Source organism: Fulmarus glacialis, unplaced genomic scaffold (genome assembly GCF_000690835.1).
Source record: "Fulmarus glacialis isolate BGI_N327 unplaced genomic scaffold, ASM69083v1 scaffold23863, whole genome shotgun sequence".
Taxonomy (NCBI): Eukaryota; Metazoa; Chordata; class Aves; order Procellariiformes; family Procellariidae; genus Fulmarus; species Fulmarus glacialis.
In genome coordinates this window covers 277-21,335 of record NW_009205214.1, presented here as the reverse complement: position 1 = coordinate 21,335, position 21,059 = coordinate 277, and the positions used below count along the sequence as shown (strand labels likewise).

At 41.7% G+C, this 21,059-nt stretch overlaps 1 protein-coding gene across 1 annotated transcript; it reads right to left on the bottom strand.

The window, feature by feature from the left end:
* Positions 1-6,132: 6,132 nt before the first annotated feature.
* On the bottom strand, positions 6,133-20,638 carry NPEPL1 (aminopeptidase-like 1; the record flags this gene model as incomplete). Its single annotated transcript, XM_009575326.1, has 11 exons — positions 6,133-7,030; positions 7,866-7,976; positions 8,650-8,826; positions 10,005-10,128; positions 10,784-10,884; positions 14,571-14,648; positions 15,282-15,424; positions 15,622-15,703; positions 16,400-16,489; positions 19,114-19,284; positions 20,453-20,638. Coding segments are annotated over 11 exons (1,422 nt in total), but the record flags the coding sequence as incomplete, so codon positions are not given.
* Positions 20,639-21,059: the final 421 nt, after the last annotated feature.

Below are 21,059 nucleotides of genomic sequence, written 5' to 3'. Positions count from 1 at the left end.
TCTGTCTCTCAGCTTTGTAAAAGCCTAAATCACACCCCTAAGCACCATTGTCCCTACTTCTCATACTACATCACAAAGAAGCCTGAATAAGAGAGATGCTTTATTCCCTCTTTAGCTGACTGCTTTGCTCTACCACTAGGAACATGATGGGAGCTTCCTCTGATCTACAGCCACTCTTCTTTGTCTGCTTGCTTTTTGATTCAGCCTTAACAAACAGGACAAATCTATTACTTTTAGGTAGTCACACTTTTTTCCCTTTAAAATGAAATTCTTTAAAATAGTCCAGCAAATCCTATGCTCTGCTCATTTCCAGGAGGTTTAACAGAAACCACGTGGCTCAGCTTTGATACTTGGTCAAATGCATCTATTTTGGTTTGTCAGACTATCAGACCAAGTGTGGCTATAGCCCAGTCTGGTCCTAGGCAACATTCGGATGGAGATACAATTGCATCAACCCTTATTTCAGGGTAAGCACAGCAGTGACATTCAGCTTTCACAACAGAGTATGACAACTGCAAGCCCAGTCCTACTCGCAAAGGAGCCCACAGAGCAGTCCTGCCGTGGGCTAGCCCAGGACATTTGCAAGTTATGGAAAGCGTACCAGAAATTCTTTGCAGAAAACGAAAATGTCTGAATGCTATTGTCTGACCCCTATATAACAACCACGTTTCTTACTGCTACGGTAAGCCTTCCCCCTTCCTTCATGGAGGACTGGTCCAATTCTAAAGAATTCCTCCGTGAGTATTTCAGACACATGGTCTCATTTCTGGCAGCCTCCCCTACGCTAAATTCTCTCTGGTGCCTGGAACAGCTGCTTATTCCTCAGCTTGGGCCTTTGAGATGTAAATAGTGTAATCCGACTTCAAGAGGCAAGGAAATATTAGCAGAATTTAATGTAAATATTGTATAAATCATCCCAAAATAGCATGGCCACGGGATGAGCCAAAGACACTAACTGAAAGTTAAACAGACTAAGTAAATAAAGACTAAATATATTCCCCTCCTGGAATTGCTACTGGAACGGATCCAGAGAGGAAATAGGTTAAAATGCAGTCTTGTGGCAGTGATATTAAAAAGGCATTGGCCCATTTGGTGACATTTATAATGAATTTTATGTACTCCATACATTTTTAATACACCCCGAGTTAAATATTATCAAATCTATAAAAAGATTATGGAAGAAAATGTCTGGTTTCATATGGGTGGACACTGCCTGGAACTCTCTCTGTGGGTTTTGTGTAAGAGAAGTGTTTGAAAGAAAACATGAAAGGGAAAAAGAAAAAAACCCACAGTGCAGTTTTTGAAAACTGTTACTTGCCCATTTGGAGCCTAGAAGTCATCACTCATCAAGGCGACAGAATTTCCAGGACACAAACCACAATGGGGACCAAGGAATGAGATGTAGTAATTCCATCCCTTACACGTGCAAATGGAGAAAAAACAATTTGATTGTCTAGTGTGGCTTTGTGCAGCTTCTGATTCAGTGCAGTGTCAGTATGAAAGGACCCTTTTCTTGTATGGATGGTTTTTAGCAGGTCCCTAGCCACTGCTGTAGCAAACATGATTAATAGTAGTTTTGTGCATAGGTACTAGAAGATAAACAGATGCCCTGACTCACCTAGAACAGTCCTGGAATGCAGGTGCTTGTCTTGATGTCCCAAAGACTGTTTTTCAAAAAGCTACTTTGTCCAAATTACAGACAAGATGGGATTTCCAAGACCCCGCTCGCATACTGTACCCAGGGAAAGCAGTAAGCCCCGGACACCCAGCAGAATTCAAACCAGAAGCTACAGGTAAAGTCCAACACACCCAAAGGGAACCAAGATGGGTCTGAACTGACACGACCCTCAGCTTCTCTAGCTGGATCTGTGTTGACAGGATTTACATGCTAGCATTTTCATTGTGAAAGGCTGGAGAGACTCCAAGAAGGTGAGCGACTCCTGTTGTGCAACCCCTTTTCACAAAAGCTTCTGAAACAGCTGTGACAAATTAACTGAAATTTTCTTTCTCTGCAGAAATATCCTCAGCCTACAGGGCAGGAGAGGAAAATGATTGTGAAACGCAGAATGGGGGGGCCGCATTGTCCTCGTACTGATCTGTGCCGTGTGGCCTCCTTTGCTCCTTACGCCCCTTCTTCAGCCCATGGCAGGGGTGACCAGCCAGGTCTCGGTCAGACTCCCAAGGAGTGGTCACAAGGTGAAGGGCTCCTCTGACCAAAGCGTGACACACAACTACGAGTTCAAAACTCAACAGCTAAGAAAGAACACAGGAGAAAGTCTTTGAACCTTCCTGTTAACTGCAGGCTGTTCAGTCCCACGTATAAACCAGCAGGGAGGAAAATGATAGAAAAAAGGCAAGGGAGAATGAGAATCGTGGATGCAGCGAGTCCCACTTAAGTTTCTTTCTGCCTTCTAACATTACGGATTTTGTTTGCTTTAGTAAATGCTGTCCCAGATGCAGGAGGGGGTATTTGCAAACACCCACCGAACAGGTTTACCAGGGAGGGTTCACCCTTCTTGGCAGTCAGACCACAGCATCCTCCAGAATAGCTTTTTTCTCTGTGTTTCTGGTAAGGGACTAGGCTAATTCACCTCCTCAGGCTACGTGTAGCTATGAAGGCTGCACTTGGAGCAGCCTGTCAGACTCTCCTCCGAGTCATCATTCGCCATGAGTTCTCAGCAGAGGACTTGGATCCCTTTTACTCAAGCAGCACACAATGACCTGACAAATCCCTGCGCCCTGCACCCGGAAACTGCTGTCCCAGAACCCGATACATACAACACGCCAGGGCAGGACCCCTCTGCGATTTAAAGCTCAGCTCTGGTACTCGTGCACGGCACCGCACTCGCTCCTCTCCCAGAGCTCTCGCAGGTACATTGGTACCGTACTCGACCCAGCTAACACATCGCATCCAGCGGCGTACAAGACGCTGCGAAGCGCTGTGTCGGTGCCTCGGAGGGGGCACGCTCATCTCTACTGCACCACGTAAACGCTCCCCCAGGGTCAGTACTGCCCAGCAAGAGTTAATCCCTAAGCAGTGTTCTGGGTAGGTCCAGCTTTCCTCTGGGGACTGAGCCCTCAATAAAACTCTGGTGATGTGCCTGTCCCCAGTCCTCGATTCAGACAGCATTTGGTAGTGCCAAGGTGTGGTAAAATATGCTGTTAGCTTAATTTGCTCCAAACAAAATAGAGCGCAGCCCTATGGTAAGGTTTACAAGTTGAAAATAAATCAAAACATCACAGACAGGTTTTTCACTGGCTTGAGCACGTTGGTCTGGGACAATCCATGAAACACCAACTCCTCTTTGCTTTAACAAGCGAACCAGATCACCCTTGTCCTCCCCTCCCAAGCTTGCCACACAGTTCATAGTGAGCTACTGCCCAGAGGACACCAAAATAAAGAGCAGCACTGGTCTGCTGTGGACCACCAGCCCCCAGAGCCGGGTGGCCACGGCGAGGAGCTTGCCAACTCACCTGCTGCCTACGTCAGCTTCCAGTAGACCATCATCAGGTAACAGCAGCCCAGCTCCAAGGAGGAAAGGAGAAGAAGGAAATGAGAAGAAGGAAATCTCCTGGGGGAGTATATGAGCTTGTGCCTAATGGGCAACCTCCTTTTAAAAGTGCTGGGCCCACAGCTGTAGTAATTTAAGCTTTAATTCCTAGAAAACAACCTTGAGAGGCACCTCCCTGGCTTTGTGCTGCTTCTGGAGCCTGGTGTCAGGTCCTGCGTGACCCTGCTCCATCTCCTGCGGTTGCTCAGAAGGCAGCCAAGGAGCGGGAGGACGTCTGGGAACCCGGAGCTTGGCAGCTCCCAAGTTTCAGTTCTCTGCTTAGATATCGAGGCGATCTTCAGCAACTCACTGAGCCCTGTGCTGCTGCATTACCTCCGAAGGGCTGGTCCGGGGCACCCGGCAGCATGGAGCACCCAGGCCCTAGCAGAGTTTTATGAAATTACACAGGTGCACGCTGCCCACCAAGGAGTGTTTCTATTTAAAGTTGCTTAAGTGGTGCCAGAGGATACTTCAAGTGTAGTCATCTAAACGCACCGAGGTCAGCCTCTGGTGCCTGAAACTGTTTCCCGTGAATAACGGTGCTGCTTTGCCACACGGAGGGGACTGTAAAGCTCAGCGTGTTGGTAACTGTGGTGCACTCGCTCAGGATGGCCATAGCAGCAGCAAGAACACCAGACGGCTTTTTGCAACATGCTCGTTTCAGGCTGCATAGTGACTAGCAGAAGAGGGTAGCAGCTGCAGAGACCAAATTCCAGCTTTGCTGCTCGATCCAGGCTTATTTTCCTTTGGTAACTCTCCCAAGTTAATTTCTGACACTGAGTATCTGCTACTTCTAAGGCAGTTTTGGGATCTCCCCTTTTGTAGATTGCCTCCAGGTCTCATACCAAGATGCTTCAGGGCAAACGCTGCAGCAGAAGCTAAAATTGCCCATCGCCTGAAAGTAGGTAAGTAAATCCACCACCTGGATTAGAAACACTGTGAGCTTAACAGGAATGATCTCAGTGCAAGCTCTGTGAAACACAGGAGAGAGAGAATCATTTATTTGGCAAATACAGCTCACAAATCACTGTCTTGTGTAGGTCCTAAGCTTCTGCTCTAGCAAATAGACCTCTTATCTAAACAGAAGGAAATAATAACGTACATCGGGAATAGCAAGAGACTTTATTACGGAAATGAAAAAAAAAGAAGTCTTTTTTTTTTTTTTTTATCTCTGAAACAGAGGAAGCATTGGACCTTTTTACTATTAGGTGTTAGACTGATTTATTTTACTTTGCTTAAGCAAACTTAAGCTGGTTTTCAGTTTTTTATTTCCTAAATATTTATCCCGTTTGCTTTTCAGGTATTTCATACTAGATTTCTTTAATACTAGGTATTTCTTTTTAAATATGGCTTCTATTAAGTGCTTTCCAAATTAAATTCAGCAGAATGATATGCTTTGAGACATAGCAAAATCAAAGAATATGATAATCAGTCATCAAAATCTAATTTCTCCTTTATCTGGGCTTGCTGCATTCAGTGAATAACATTAGAATTTAGCCTTATGCCACAAAACCGCAGGCTACTTTTCATGTAAATATCTGCCTCATGTTGGCAAAACACTGCATTTCAAAACTAGAACTGATTAATTTGAGGAGTGTTTCTACAGGATGGAGATTGAAGACTTGATTTCAGAGCACTGAAACTAGAACATTTTGCCATTAGCTTCAGCGGTCAGACTGAGTCAGTAATGACAGTAACTCTGCATCAACACATTTCCTGCAACAGTTTTTGGTACCAGAAGTGCTTTACACTGAGTGTCTAGAATGACAAAAGCAGCACTCATTTATATATGGATCTCCTAAAACTGTGATCAAGTGGACCAGGGAAGCAAAACAGCAAGGGAGAAGCAAATAGGGGAAGTAATGAAGTTCTGTTTTTTTTATTAAAAGTTACATTCTGCCTAAGAATCAAATATAGCCACAAAACCAAAATGAAAAATGTTGTTTCTTCTCCCTTCTGCGTTAAGCTTTCCATGAGGTCTTTAATCAAAAAGACTCATGCCTAAACCAGATGTGTACCTCATTGTTGGAACTCCATCTAAAACCTAGCACCAGTTCTCTCCAGAGATTACCTCCGACACAGGGAAAGGTGTAATTCATCACAACTCAGCTTGACTTTATCTGCAAAGCAGCCAAAAGTGTGTGCTGGGTGGGATTTTTCACCATCAACACTCTGGTTGAGCCAAGAAACGTTTCCAAAGGCTGACGCTTGAACCACCGGGCAGGGACCAGCACTGATTAAAACTTGGTCACTCTGTTCCCAACTCTGCCGCATACGTTGGGGCAAGTCATTTCCCGTGGGTGTCCAAGCCAAACTAGTGCTGGTAAGCTCCTTGTGACTGGCTTATACAGAAACTAATACTGTGCATCCCTGATCAGTGTTGAATCAAACAAATGAAGTGAATGAGTGTATGTTCTTCAGACTGCCCCAAACCATTCAGTATAAGCTTTTACTCTATTAGGTCTGTTTTCAGATGTATGAGTGCTGGGAAAAGAAATCTGACGAGAGTATTGATGTCGCGCACAAACTTTTGGAGCACTCTGTGTTCTCAGAAATGTAAATAACACCATGAAACACCACATGGGATACGTAAGCTGCTTTAATAATAATAAATTTATTAAGTGGCAAGAAGCCACTCTGCTTTGTAAACCGATTTTACTCAATCACAGTCCCTCTTTTTTTTTCCTCATTTAACATGAATACATTCTGTAATTTGTATGTGAAAGATTTACGTAGAGATATGTTCTGGACCACTCTCGCTGATTTTACTGGTCAGAAAAACATTAAACATGCGGAAACAGCACCTTATTAAAACTATAGGCCTTTTCTCGTTACATCTCCTTTGCTGCTAAGCTAAATTGTCACTGAATAAGCCAAGTCTACAGAGGTTTTTTTCCTTGTCCTGTGTTCTGAGATGTAGTGGGGCCTGCAGAAATGTCTGATAAAACCTCACATATAATAAGTAATTCAGAAGGCTTTGTAAGCAATAGCTGCAGTTGCTTCTTTAGACTAGAGAGAGCTTCTCATGCATTAATGCACTTAGTTAGGTTTTGTGAGGAGCTCAGAGGAGGACGTGCCCTCTTCCTGATACAGTTAGTTGAGCCTGGACTCTGCACCTCTGATATTGTTCAGCAACTGTGTGCACCAATAATTTAAAAAAAACAAGAAATCAGGCTGTTTTTATCAGAAACAAGTAATAAATCTTATCATGATAGTAAAAAAAATGGCAATTTCTGACATGTGACATTTTCATTGCTTGAGAATGAATCAGTGCAAAGTGAGGTAACCCATGCACCCCGACACTTAGGGCTGGGGGTGCATTAAACCAGGCGCCGCCTTTTGGAATCCCTCTCCATGTCTTCAGTGGGAGAGTCTCCATTGCACCCTAGAGGGGACACCATGTTTAGCAAAGGGTCTTCAGATGCCCCTCCAAACAGGGACAGCAACAAAGCCACGCCATAGCCAGTAGCTCGTTCACCCTAGGGGAAAAAAAAAAAAAACAAACAAAATCACACAACAATTTGCACTTCAGATTGTATAATTTGAATCTAGTTTTAATTTACCTACTCACTCAACAAGAGCAGTGATGGCGTATGGCCACAGTGAATACTCGGGGTTCCTGGCAAGCCTGCTCAGCTTGTGCTTCTGTGTCCTTACTGCTTTTGGAATCTGTCCCGGTTAGATCAAACCAACACATTGGTTGATTCACATGAGAACAGAGCTCACACTGACTCGAGGATGGATTTACACTAGCATTGTTCAGGGCAGGGAATGTTCCATCCAACATGAGCATGGATTTGGAGTATGAGCTGAGTAAGTTGGGTTTAAAAAAAAGGAGAGGGGGGGAGTAAAATGGCTTGTTTTTTAGGAAAAAAGAATATACACAAGTTCCATCAAAGGGAGGAGGGGGAACCCCAAGAGGAAACAAATGTTTTCTCTGCTGCAGGTCAGATGATCAATTCTGGTCAATCGTCTTAAAACAATATGGGTGAAAATGGAAGGGTAGGATTACTGCCATGAACAGAAAGCAGGCAAGTTGTCAAAGTTTACAATGATAAAGATGCTGCTGATTAAAGTGACCGTTTAAGAGTATATTAAAACCAAAATGAAAAATATGAACAGATGAAGCTACCAAAACAAAGAAATTCCCAACACAGATGAAGAGTCCATACTTTTCAAAAGAACTCTTCTGCACCTAATTCTCTTGCTTCGAATTTGATGGCACAGAATTCACAGTATCTGCAGGCACAAGCAGTTTTCTTTACCCAGCTTGCTCGCCCAGGAAAATGTCAGAAGTCATAGGAACATACTCACTGCATGAACAGGTGCAGCAATGTCTATATGTACCCAGACTCCAGGCCAGTCGAAGCCGATGTGAGAAGCAATGAAGAGCCCGGCACAGGAGCTTGGAGTATTGTCTCGGTCCTGTAGAAATAATAAAAATACAGTTGGTCTTGCAAGAAAAGAAAACGTCAATGTTTTATTCTTGCCTACAGAAAAGACAGTTGTGCAAATCTAGTTCAGAGCTTAATGAATGGCCCTAAAACACAGCCTTGCAAACCAACTATACCGTAAATCCTTTGACTTAATCCCTGGTAGCAGTCTCGCCCTGCTCAATTCCTCTTCTGCCCAACCTCCTTTCTGCAGTGTTTTTGGAACTTAGCGCACACTGTAACTCTCAAACACAGCAAAAGCAGCTGCAGCAATCCCCAAGGCCTCTGTCCTCAATTTCCTGGTTTCTGCATTCCCAGTTACTGTCTCTCTTGGTTATATATGATCTAAGGAATACTCATCTTTACTTCTTAAACGGTCTCCATCCAGGAATTTAGCATTCATCTTAGGGCCATGCTTAAAAGGCAAGCAGCCTAAAGACACCTTTGCAGCAAGCTACCCTGCTTAAAATTGATGCTAAATATCAGTGTGCCTGCAAAATCCCCAGGTAAAAGACCCTGAAGACCATAACTATATGGCCCATTTCTAAAAGATTACGGCCCACATGAAGAGCTTTCAGCCAGCTATCAACAAGCCAGCACATTATCTAGAAAACACACATGTTTATGTAATAAATGAAATTTAAAAGAAAAAAAAAAAATCTTACTGCCACAGAGTTCTTCATATCAGCTACAGCAGAGGTAAATTCACTGAAGTGGAGCTCAGGGCAATACACAAGAGGATGGACCAAGTCTCCACAGTTCCTGCCAGCTTTAACACAAGCCTTTTCCCACTCTTCGTTATTGGTAAGGACAGCAGCATGATACTTTCCTGTAGCAACTCCCTAGTGAGATATAAGACAAAATCAGGAAGGATTCATCTTAACTGTGCTGGATAGGATAATTCTGTACTACTCTCTCTCAGCATTAACAGCTGCTTTCCATCTAACAAAACCACCAAGAAAAAAATGTCTCAAAACTACTCCACAAGAAGGTAGTGTTACAAATGTAGACAAAGACATTGTAGCTACTGCTGAATCTTTTAAAATTTCTGAAAATCTATTCTGCAGTGAAATAGTCTGCATTTATCTGGCCTATTCAAACCACTATCCCACATAAATATTTCTCTATAGTTACTGAGTAAGCAAACTGTATCACTTTACCATTATTTATCTTTAGAAATAAATCAGCAATAAATCATAAACAAAACATTTAACACAGACACACAGAGAGGATACCCCAGCAATATGTGTCAATCACACAAACAGTCTGAACGTAACATCCTCATTCATTGGAAAGGTTGCTTCCTTCCAAATCTACAAAACCCAAGCCACCATCACATCAGTTTTCCAGTAGGACAATGATGGGAAACTTTCAAAGGATTGATGTTTACACCAATGTATGCAACACTCATGCTTCTAAAATTTGCCACCATTTCTCCTCCTGATATGAAGATCGATTCATTTTCTAGAAAATTAAACCACAAGAATCGCCGCTCGTCAATATAACCTTCTATAAAACAGGAACAGATTTCAAAAAACAATAGCATTAAGTTTGTACCCTTGCGTTGTTCTGTGTATGACTTACAATGTAAGCCATTTTATGGACAAGAAAATTTCTAATCACTATCATCAAATCAGTTTTGCTAATTATAAAGCTACTGAATTGCAAACACTGAATACTGGATCGCTTACATCAGCTGCTAATGTCATCAGAAGAATTCCATTTTTTCAGTAAGTATGCAAAAGCATAAAGGTTGCATAAAGAACAAAAAACCTGCTTCAGTAATGCAGTTATAAATGTAACACATTCAGGGCACACGTCGTGTGCACAGAGGATTACAGTTTACTGGGGTTGCTGTTGGCAACTTTCTCTTGCAGAAGTTTTGGAAGCCACCATCAGTCACAATAGTTCACAGTATCTACCTTCCACCAAAGACTAGCAGGACAGAGGCAAAGTAGTGTATGATGTGCAGACAGTAAAAGGATGCACCCCCTGTCTGCTAGCAGTTCTGTATCAGTACCTGAGCTCCAGTAAGAGTGGCCATATCAAGAATGATATCAGCTCCAAGATCTTTGCATGCATAAGCTACTCCATCAGCCAGTATCAGTCTACCTTCTGCATCAGTGTTATTGATTTCCACAGTTCTAGGAAGAAGAGAGGGCATTTAATACAACAGTGCTTCAGGCTGGAAGTTAAGACTCATCTGTCTGGACTAGAATACCGGTTGAGAAAGCAGACTCAAACCTAATGTGCTTTCTTATTTGACTCTGCAAGTCTGTATGGCTGCTTATTCCCCAGCTGCAAGCATCCAGACAGAGCACACATGGAAAAGGGTTATAACAGTACTGTCCTCACGGTTGGGTCTATTCGTTGGGGCCTGTATAATGCCTAGCAAGCCGAGCTGAGATTTTACAAATTATTGCCATACAAAGAGGAATCATACTCTGCTTCAAACAAGAAGAAATTCTTATACTTAGCCTGCCTCTGTGACTGAGACAATACAGACTACAGATGGACACAGAAAAGTGGTTGTACTGGGAAAAAAATGCCTGAACCTGAGTGCTTTAAAGAAACTTCAGTTCATGATATATGGTATGTATTCTGATGGGTATTTACATACCCAACAGGAAACTCTAAGTACACTTAAAATTCACTACTATGGCTGTCTAAAATACTATTATCAATATTCAGGGAAGCTGATGATTGACAGGTTCACAATCTGCACAGTTCTCAGATAAACAGAACGAAAGATTATGCTTCCTCTCAATGCTTCTGTGAAAAGGATAGATGCAATCTTACTTTCCAGAGTAAAGAACATGAATGTCATCAGGTCTTGTTGCACGTGGTCCGACTGCATTCTCGGCCAAACAAAAAACAGCATGAAGATTGTCTTTAAAACCCTGTAACAACAATAGGAGAGAAACGGTTTTTGATTCACATCAAGCTAATTTATTGCGACGGAAATCAATGAGGGATTATGACTTCTTGACAGCAATGCCTCTAATTACACGGGAAATCTGTGAGGAATGTTTTATATCTTGAAGCTGAGGCTAAGAGCTGTAGAAAGCGGGCGAGGAGGTAACATCTAATACTCAATGGAGAGTGAGTAAAAGCCTAAATGCATGTGACAGACAAACGGGGAAGGGATCTAGAAAGCCCTTGCCAATTAACCAGTGATCAGTACAATCGTCTCTCAGTGGCAAGGTATCCGAATTAAAACAAGGTATCCGAAATAAAAGGTATAAAACTTTTATACGCAGTGTGCAGAGGTAACTGGAGGGGGTTATGTTTAGTCAAACCTGATTCCCTGGGAAGAGCACGTTCAGCTCTTTACAGCCAGCTCCAGTAAGATCTTCACAAGCACAACTCCAAAGCCCACTGAGCTCACCAGGAAAACTGCCAGGCTCACCAAAAACAAACCCCAAGTCACTAAACTACAGTACTCCTGTATGAAAATCAGCAGAATACATCTCCAAAGATGCGATGCTTCACTCATCTAATTTTAATACAACTCTAACATAGACTCACAACAGAGCTCACAAACACAACACATCCAGACTGTGTAACTCCTTCACCTTTCGTAGCCACAAAGGAAAGATCCAAGCAAGGAATGCTTGCAATGTGACAGTTACAAAGGCTTGTGCGAGGACATTACACAGGCAGTCAGAACGCTTGGGCTTATTTTCCAAACGCTGTATTTCCAAACCCTGCTTTTATTTAGTCTCCAATAACAATAAAGATACAACTGGGGCCATTTGAGAAACTGAGCTCCTTCCCATCATTTCTGCCACACTGGGAAAGAGCCTACAGTAATAGCGGAAAATGATGGAAATAATAAATGCTAATATGCAGCCATTTGTGAACTGTATACTTTTCCTAAAAAACCAACCCCAGGTGAACAGATTCCATCTCTAAGAATTTTGTTGGAAAGTAACTTTGATCGTGGCAATCCTGGAACGTGGTGGTACTCCATGTCTCAGCGGACCTTCCAGCTGCCAACGACACAGCTCGCTGCTCTTCAGCATCTAACCTGCACCATAGGTCAGACACACGCTACCAGGATGTATCCTCTCTCTTTCCATGTAAAATCAAAAATATCCATGACTAAGATAAATTTGAGTTGGTTTGTTTTTGGGAGGGTGGGGTGGGTGTTTTGTTTTTTTTTTTAATGTATCGTTCCTGCTGGGAAGCACACAGCACTTTCAAACTCTTTTGTTTTCCCTCAGCCTCCTCTCTTCTAGCATATCCCATTCTGGTTTACTTTGGTTTAAAATCAAGTGCTTATACGGTTATGGATGATATTTTAAAATGTATGATGATTTTGTTATTTATACAATGGCTGTATTGTGAGGAGGGATCCTAGGAACAGAAAGAGACAGCAGCATTTAACAAATAAAAACATAGTTCCTCCTCAACTGGGATAGCTAGCCTTAAAAATATCAAATTGCTAGGGAAACCAGGCTCAGTTTTACTGCTAATCTCTTGATAAAAGTCCGTAGCTGAAGAAATCTGGACTTGCTGAATCAGCTCATGTTCTGAAGTCTAAAGGGCAAATGCATCAATCAAAACCTTTCAAAATAATGGGCAGCATCTAGAAGCCATAAAGTAACTTCGCAGTTTCTAGTCCAGCCAGTGGGCAAACAGCATTGTTGATGAGATAACCTTCCACCTACGAGCCTTTGCTCTTCCAAAACGGTCTGTGCAGCAAAAACCCCACTCTGTTCACAATCTCGCACTGGGCTCTACCAAATCCTCCTCTTCCAACTGGGAGATGCGGTTAATCTACTGTTAAAAAGTGAAAAGCTGCTTCTGGTCTCAGTTGCCTTTTCCTGAATCTCATTCCATCTGTAGCTCTTCAAAAGCAAGATTCACTATGTTAACATGCAGGATCGAGAAGGATTTCAACAATTTAAGTGAACTTTTTTCTCTTCTCCCTTGTGTTGGAAAGCTCACAACGGATAAAATGCATCTTTCTAGGAAAAATCACTTTCTTAATTTTGCTATCCAAAGCCTTTTAAAATCACATTGAAAAATTGTTGAACGGCATGTAGGCAGATATTTTCTGAAGATGGATAATAACCTCTGCCCCTCTTCCCACAGAGCTTTCTATCCAACACACGTTTCCAAATTCAGTCTCTGTGATGAAGCATAGCTAATTTAAACCCCTTCCAGCTTCTTATTATTCTTAAGAGCATTTAAAAAACCAAAAAAGTCTTGAAACAGTAATGACAAATTATTTCCACTGCCTATCTGAAAACATTTTCTGTAGGGATTTCATTAACAGGTCTTCTTACACGAGGCTGTAAAATTAAGCAGTGAGATCATTCTTTTGTTTTTACATATACAGGCACAGATTTCTTGTGAGGTATGACAGCTTCTTCAGGCTCGGTTTGTCCAAAATTAACTGCCAGTTTATTTATTTGTACAATAATGGTGTACGAAATGACAGATCACTTACGTTCGCACCTACTGTGATTGTGAGCGCAACTTCTTTCAGTGCAGATAATTACACACAAAACTACTTCAGAAACAAGGTCTGAATCACTGAAAGAAGGTACCATATCCATGGCCTTCCCAGACTCTCCCAAAGCATTGTTTAAGTTCTAGCTCTTGTCCTTTGCAAGCATGATCTAACTTTCTGAAGGACTTAGTTATGGAAAGCTAGCCGTTTTGCCTAAGATGCAGCTCACAAATCTGTTTTGAATTTTAAGTCTCTGCAGATAACAGTGAATTTACAATCTTTCCACATCAAACATGCTGCTAGGGCCAAGGCACACAGCTAAACGCTTGAGAAATGGGTATTTGGCACTGATCATCCGCTGGACAAAGCTTCTGTCAGACCTCTGCATTAATCTGCAGCAGTAAATGTTCTTTGAACTTTGGATACTCCGTAAAGGCAATAGCTGCTCTGTCAGCAAGACTCAGTCACTGGATTTGTGGAGAGGGCAGAGTTTTATTGGCAGCGGCCACTTCTTTTCCCCAGTTCATATTGTTAAAGTGCAATATGCATTTTTTTAATTCTTCATATTTCAATACCTGGCTTCCTCTCAGCTTCCCTACTACTTTCTGACCACAGGAGCAAACCAACAAGCAGCTCCTGATGAGACTAGAGCTGGCACTTCCCCAGTAGGTTAATATTAGAACACAGTATTTGGCACAGTATTTGGAATATGGACAGACTTCATATCCCAGACTCACTCATCCCCTTCTTTGCTAAGGGGACGACAGCTGCCCCAAATCCCACAGCTTAAACAAAATCAGCACTGGATAACTCCAGTATAAATCTGATTCAAGGAACTAGAAACCACTCAGGCCACAGAAGAAGGACTGAAATTCAAGAACGACTCTTAAAAAAAAAAAAAAATTAGCACTCAAGGCATTTCTCACAATTCTCAAGATCCCGACAAAGATTTGAAATATTTTCCTGAAATAGCAGAAAGAGCAGAGTGGCTCAAGATCACTAATAGCAGTGGCAGGACAGAACTTCAGGATTAGACTGGCCCCCATATCTGGGAATATATCCAAAAGCCAGACTGCTCCTTGGCAATACTGGGCTACATGATATCAATTAACACATATTACTTACTTGCTTTACAGTGGCTTTGAAGGCACCCAAAATAGCAGCTGCTCCACCACAGTCTCGTTTCATTCCAGGCATAGTAGTCTGTTTAAACAGAACCATAGAATTTTTTCTTCTTGTGGTGGTTTACACCAGCTAATAGGAAGAAAATTAACTCTACCTCAGCAGAAACCAGGACATTTCTTTACAAGAGAATTTCACAGTAATGCCAGCTAAAACTAGTATTTCTGATGCTTCTGTAACTCTGGTCTTGACAGTGCTTGGCCGTAACAGAAACACGGAACACGTGCATCTGCTTATTGGTGGATCTAGCCTTAGAACTGGAAAATACTAAACCTCTGCTGCTAATTTGTTAGAAAAGAAAAAAAAAAAAAACAAAACAAAAAGGTTGTTTACAAGATTTGCACTGAGGCCAACTCAAATGGGTTTTGGATCTGTCTCCAAAATCAGAAATTAAACATCTTTGTTTCTAGCTTTCTCCTACCAGCAGGCAATACTTAGAGAGCAAAATATCAGGTAGCTATTTAACCACTCTGTAAAGTGTTCCTTGAATCCTATTTGGTCTTCTCCCCTGGTAGTTTGTGTCCATACGGATGACAGCAGATCAAGCGTTCGCTCAAATAAATATACTTTGGTTTCCTACAGACACTAACTGAATTACTTCCATCAGAAAACAACACTGTAACCAAAGGCAGCAGCAGAACAAGTGTTATGTACCTTTCCCTTAATGCTGAGTCCTCCAGTGTCATACACAATACCTTTGCCCACCCATGCAATGGTCTGTGTAGCACCATCTGGAGTGTGACTGAGAACTGCTAGGGCTGGAGGATGCAGAGCTGCCTTGCCAACTCCGTAGATACCTGGAAAACAGAGAATTAAACCACTTGTGGGGAAGAAAGACTGTGGGGAGCAATCTGTGGCTATTTTCTGTAAAACATCTTGGAATACTATGGGCAATAAAAGTGTTTCAAAAACGTGCAAATAAAACATTCCAATGGAGGTGCAAAACATTCCAATTAACTGCTAGGAAAAAAGCTGAATTTTCAACAAGATATACCTCCAAAGCCTCTCTCTTTCAGCTCTTCATCTCGAATAATGGTAGGAGTAATCCCAAGGTCCTTGCCAACTTTTTTGATTTCCTTAATCATTAAAAGAAAAAGGACAGTGTCAGTCAGTCATCAGAAGGACACATTTGTGTCTTTCCACACATATCGGTACCCACTTAAGGGGTTTGTGTGATTTTTGCATGCATACGCATACAAACATTCACAATTTTGGGAGTGGTGCTGGTTTTCCAATGGCCTAATTCCACCGAGACATCCTTGACTTACTATGGCATGAAATATCAATTTGACCTTTAAGCTCCATCAATAAAAGAAATCTTCAGAGGTAAAGGCCAGCTGTTCTCTCTATTGGATCATGATGCAATAGGACAGGAATACTTTCATTCTCAACAGCTTTCCAGATCTTTATGATAAAAGTCATTTGGAAACATGTCAACTTCTGTCCCATAATTTCAGAAACTCTTACCACCATCGGGCTTAAGACAACATTAGCACTGGCAAAGAAGCCAATGTCATGACCGAATCAAGAACTCTGTCTTTTGACTCCCAGTGCCTTACCCCAAGCTGTACACTCTGCCTCCTTCCAACTTATCAAAGTTCTATGAAATATTAAAGGCCAAAGAAATAGCCTCAGCATCCTTGGACAGGTTCTTTGATGTGCTTCCCACTAGCTGACATACAAGTTTTGCTAAGAGATAGCAACACTAGTTCTTGATTACTGTAGTCTAGACTTACAATTAGTAACTCTTACTCATCAGGTGTACTACCTACCTCCAGGAAGTTATCTGTGTTCATCTCATTGCATGGGGTGTCCACAATTCGAGCAGCCAGCCTGACTCCTTCTGTAGCACTTGCCAGACACTATGAAAAGAAGTGAGGACACCTGAAAACTGGCCTTGGTTTGCTTGGTTTTCTGCATAGCTTTGCATTTAGTCCTATGCAGCCTACACCAGATGTGTGGTTCCTCTGGAGCACATTAATGCTTGACTGCAACCGATCACAGGCAGTTGTACAGTATTAAATAATGTCAACCAAGCTAACCAATTTTTTTTGTATGTGTTAAGCTTAAGTTATTTTTCCCTGTGCTTTAATTTCTAAGCAACTGTATTCCTTCCCACAGTGAATTGATATTGCAAAATTAGTAGTCTTCTCCACTATCAAAGTGAGACCAAGAGGGCAATGTGAGGTGGAGGAAAGAAAGATAAGAGGAAGCCAATCCAGGAAGTCACAACGAGCTTGGAGGCTGCTTGGGCTGGAAACCTGCAGAGATTGCGTAATCTACAACATGGGAAACCACACAGTTTATATATGGCAGGCAGAGCGGCTCAGCGCAATAAAGATTACTACCGTAAGACATTCTATATGGCAGGCCCATGGGGAATGTGAAATATTTCATATTTGTGTAAAACATGCATGCATCTGTTTCCTCATTCCTGTGGCAAAATTGACTGACCCTCACCTGGTCTGAGTAAAAACTTATCTAAGCAAGAGTGGACAGAATCGAATGGTCCACAGTGAGCATGCCGAGGCTGTTTCCTTGAAGAAGGATCCTCCTGGCAAAAAGGACAATGGGGGCACCAGACACTAAGCTTCAACTTTTAACTCCTGTGAATCAACAACTTGAAACAAAAAGACTAGGTGGAAGGAAACTTTGTTCAAGCTTTCCAGTAGCCGCACTACACTGAAGACCACACAGAGCAGATGGGTGAGTCAAGATGGGTTTCAAAGGAATCTGATGTGTTGGTTAGTTATTCATGCTGAGGTATCTGAAGTTTGGCTTGGCCAGACTGGCCTAAGGACTCTATACATTCCGTATCCCAGCAGACTCATAAACCTTGGCTTGCTTTGGAATGGTGCCCGATTCCCTACAATTACTTTTGATTGCTTTACTTCCCCTAAAGGTATAAGGGCCTCCTCCAGAGCCAAGCTAGGTTTGAAGTGATTCACAGTTAGGGCCACACAGGTAAATGGAGGTGCTCTAACCCAAAGGTCAAGTCCGAGGGAAACAATATGACTTACAAAAATAAGCTGTGCCTGGGTTTGGCTTCCAGGACACTCAAGAGAACCTGGATAATGGCAGCCTTTAATAAGTACCTTGTAAAACTGTAACAATCCCTGCTAGTCCTCACCATAAAATATCCTGGACAATGCAGTAGGTGCAAAATACAGCAACATGCGAGGGAGTGGTTTAGGTAAAAAAATCCTACCACGTGCCTCTTCGGTGCTCTACATTAGCTGTCTGGTGCTAGCTGAATTTAAGGGGTGAAAACTTAGCTTGGAGGAAGCCAGTAATAGTTTTGGCATTGACATCAAGGGGAAGAACAGGAGGTAGAAATAATTTCAGCGTTGTTTTTTAGTTATAAATAACCCAAGTGGTTTGGAATCTACCTATCTGAAGGAACTATTTTTGACACCAGTTATGTTTTTTCTGATTTGGGGCATGGAAAATTTGAGTGATCAGTTGTACTCATAGCACGTCTGTCTTTGTCACTTTCCTGAAAACTGGTCTGGCATCATTTGCTGTGGCCAAATCAGTTCATAGAGTAAGGACAAAGTATGGAGGAAAAGATACTGAAAGAAAAAAAAATACCCTAAAGCTGCAATTCTGTGAGATGCAGCAACACCGCATCCTTTGTCAAATCCATTGCCAAAATTTTTAGGGGATTTGTATAACCTCACTGACCGTTCAGCTAAGTGGGTGTCCATCTGTACTGAAGCACAGAACCTGGAGCCCTGAACGGGAAGTTGCCTAACAGCTTAAGTGCAAACCTTGGAATAGCTTTTAAGTTAGGATCCTGAAGAGGAATGACCTAGCATCCTAAAAGCTACCTGACGTGGAGTTTCCTCTCTGGAATAGTCAGGTGCAAGGGAAACAGTCTTTGATTATCTGCTATTGAATGATGACTTAGACATATTTAACTGTTATGTATAGCCCATCTCCAAGCTGTGTAATTTCTCAGGGTCTTGTTTCTGGCTACAGTTCTGCTAGAAAAACTCAGCCAAAGAGGTACATCAGACAGAAATATCAGAGACCATATGTGATCCCAGAATAAGCAACTTTTAGTGACTTTACTGTAATATTCACCTGCACATACAGATTTTGCCCGGGTAAACGAAAGAAAGAAGCCCACACACCGAAGGCAATGTAATATTAAATGCTAAAAATACACTACTTGCATCTATGATAAAAATGAGAAAAGAGAAATTTTCTTTGTGCTATTTGTTTGGTGTTTTCCACCCCTAAAATCTAAATTCTGAATAACATCTTCAGCCTTTGATGCAGTAATATGTTTAATATTTCTGCTCACAGGTGCTGTGAACTGATCAATTTCAAGGAACTTGGACCTAGGATAATTTATTACTTTAGATAAACACCTATTCCATACATAGCCTGAGCCAGACGTATTTGCGCATGCAAAAAATTAAAGAAAAAAAAATATTTCAGGGAATAATGGAAAAAACTAAGGGGGGGGGGGAAATCTTACTTTAAGTGTTGCCACTTCTATTGGTCCGTTGTTTTGTCCAACCAGGAAAAACTCTACCGTTACAGTTTTCTTCTCTGTGCGTCTTGATGCACTGGACCGATGTGTGAACAACGGGAAAGCCCTGGCCAACGCACAAGCAGAAGCGAAGACTTCCGACCGCTCGCAGACCATCTGAAACGCCAGCCAGAAGACAAACAAGTCAGACAATATTAGGGATGTGGAAGACTACATTTAAAAGGACCTGTGATGTTACTGGTGAAGAGGGGGGAAAAAAGGGGGTGGGTGGGAAATAACTGATGTCTGAATCAAGATATACTCATACGTCTTGTTTTGTATGGACGGAATGGCAGTACGAACAGTACTACATTGAACTGGTTAAGTTCATTTCCCATATAGAAATGAATTACACTGCTGGACTTGACTGTGTGGGAATTAGTACATCCTTATAAGGGAGCTGGTCTGCTTTAATTATACTAGTGCAATTAACACAGGTTAGCCTACAGATGAAGACAAAAAAAAAGCATGGGAACCATCAATATGCGTTCAAAACAAATGAAACAAAGAGAAATGGTATCAGAATGTGGCTAATATTAACCCAAAAGCTTTTTAACGTGTAGAATATTTTTCTGAATTCATTACAGAAATTACTAATGGAAAGCAATTTTAGCTAAACATTTTCAAAGTTAGCTATAAGGGAAAAAAATTAAGTAGAGTTATTACTCTTGCAAATAAGTTTTCCAAGTGAGGAGTATAATCAGATTTTGTTACTGACACTGACTATACGAGTATTCTCTAACAACCTAGAAATATAAATTAATCTGGAGAAGCCATAGAAACAAATTACAAATTCATCAGGCTCATACAGAAGATGACCAAAGCAGTCTGAGAGCTTGTCCGGCAAAGGACTCACATTGGAGCATTAGTTTGCTTTAAGACTTTTAAAACTCACTGAGTAACACAAACAAGGCACCTTAAATGGGTTATCCGATATAGACATAGCACCCTGCATGCAGGCTACGTCAATCTTCTAAAGCACGTGCTAATGTCATAAATCCTAGTTCGAAAAAAGCCACTACCGGTTCCCTTTGCATGGATATTCCTAGTTGAAGACATTCCACACATATCCAACCTTAATTCCCTGCAACTGCCTCAGCATGCATAAACTATTATAGTTAGGTCTTATTTATGCATCAGTGCAAAACCACTTATAAATGTCAGTATAATTATATCAGTAAAACTTGCCCACCTCCAGTCTCCTTGGATACAGCTAAAATCCTGAAAAGTTGAGAAAATACTTGACTAGACATTTCACCAGAAGCACTTTCAAACAGCCACTTACAACAATACATCTGTTGACACCTCCTGGAAGGCAATTTCTAACCAGGCGGGTGATGAACTGAGCTGCAGATGGACTATTGTGTCGGCTGACCCTGGAAGGCAAAGCGGCCACAGTGGCGTAATTCAGGTAGAGAGGACAGCTGTCGGTGGGGTTTGGATTCAGAGTGCTTAAAGCGGATTGCCATATCTGGGGAGAAAAGAAGAATTTAAAGAACTGTATCAGACTTTTCTTTCCATCTCATTCCCATTATATTTAGGCACTCTTTAACTACAGGATTTTAGGTGTTGGATACAGAGAAATGGTGCGCACGCTTTTAAATGTAATAACCTTTACAGTGAAAAGAAATAGGAAATACAACAAACCTGTCTATTAACGAGAAAATACAAATGCGCTTTCCATTCCAAGCATCTCTTTTAAGCCATGTGAATTAGAATTTAAAACCACACGATATAGTGCAAAGGCTGCTTCGGAGCATTTTTAAGTTGAGAGTTTTGCTAGTGATAAATACATGGATTGATTTACTAGTCCTGAGTTATTGTTTCACACAGCAATTTAATTAAAAACAAACAAACAAAAGAAGTCTAGATACTGTCATAAGGGACTCGGG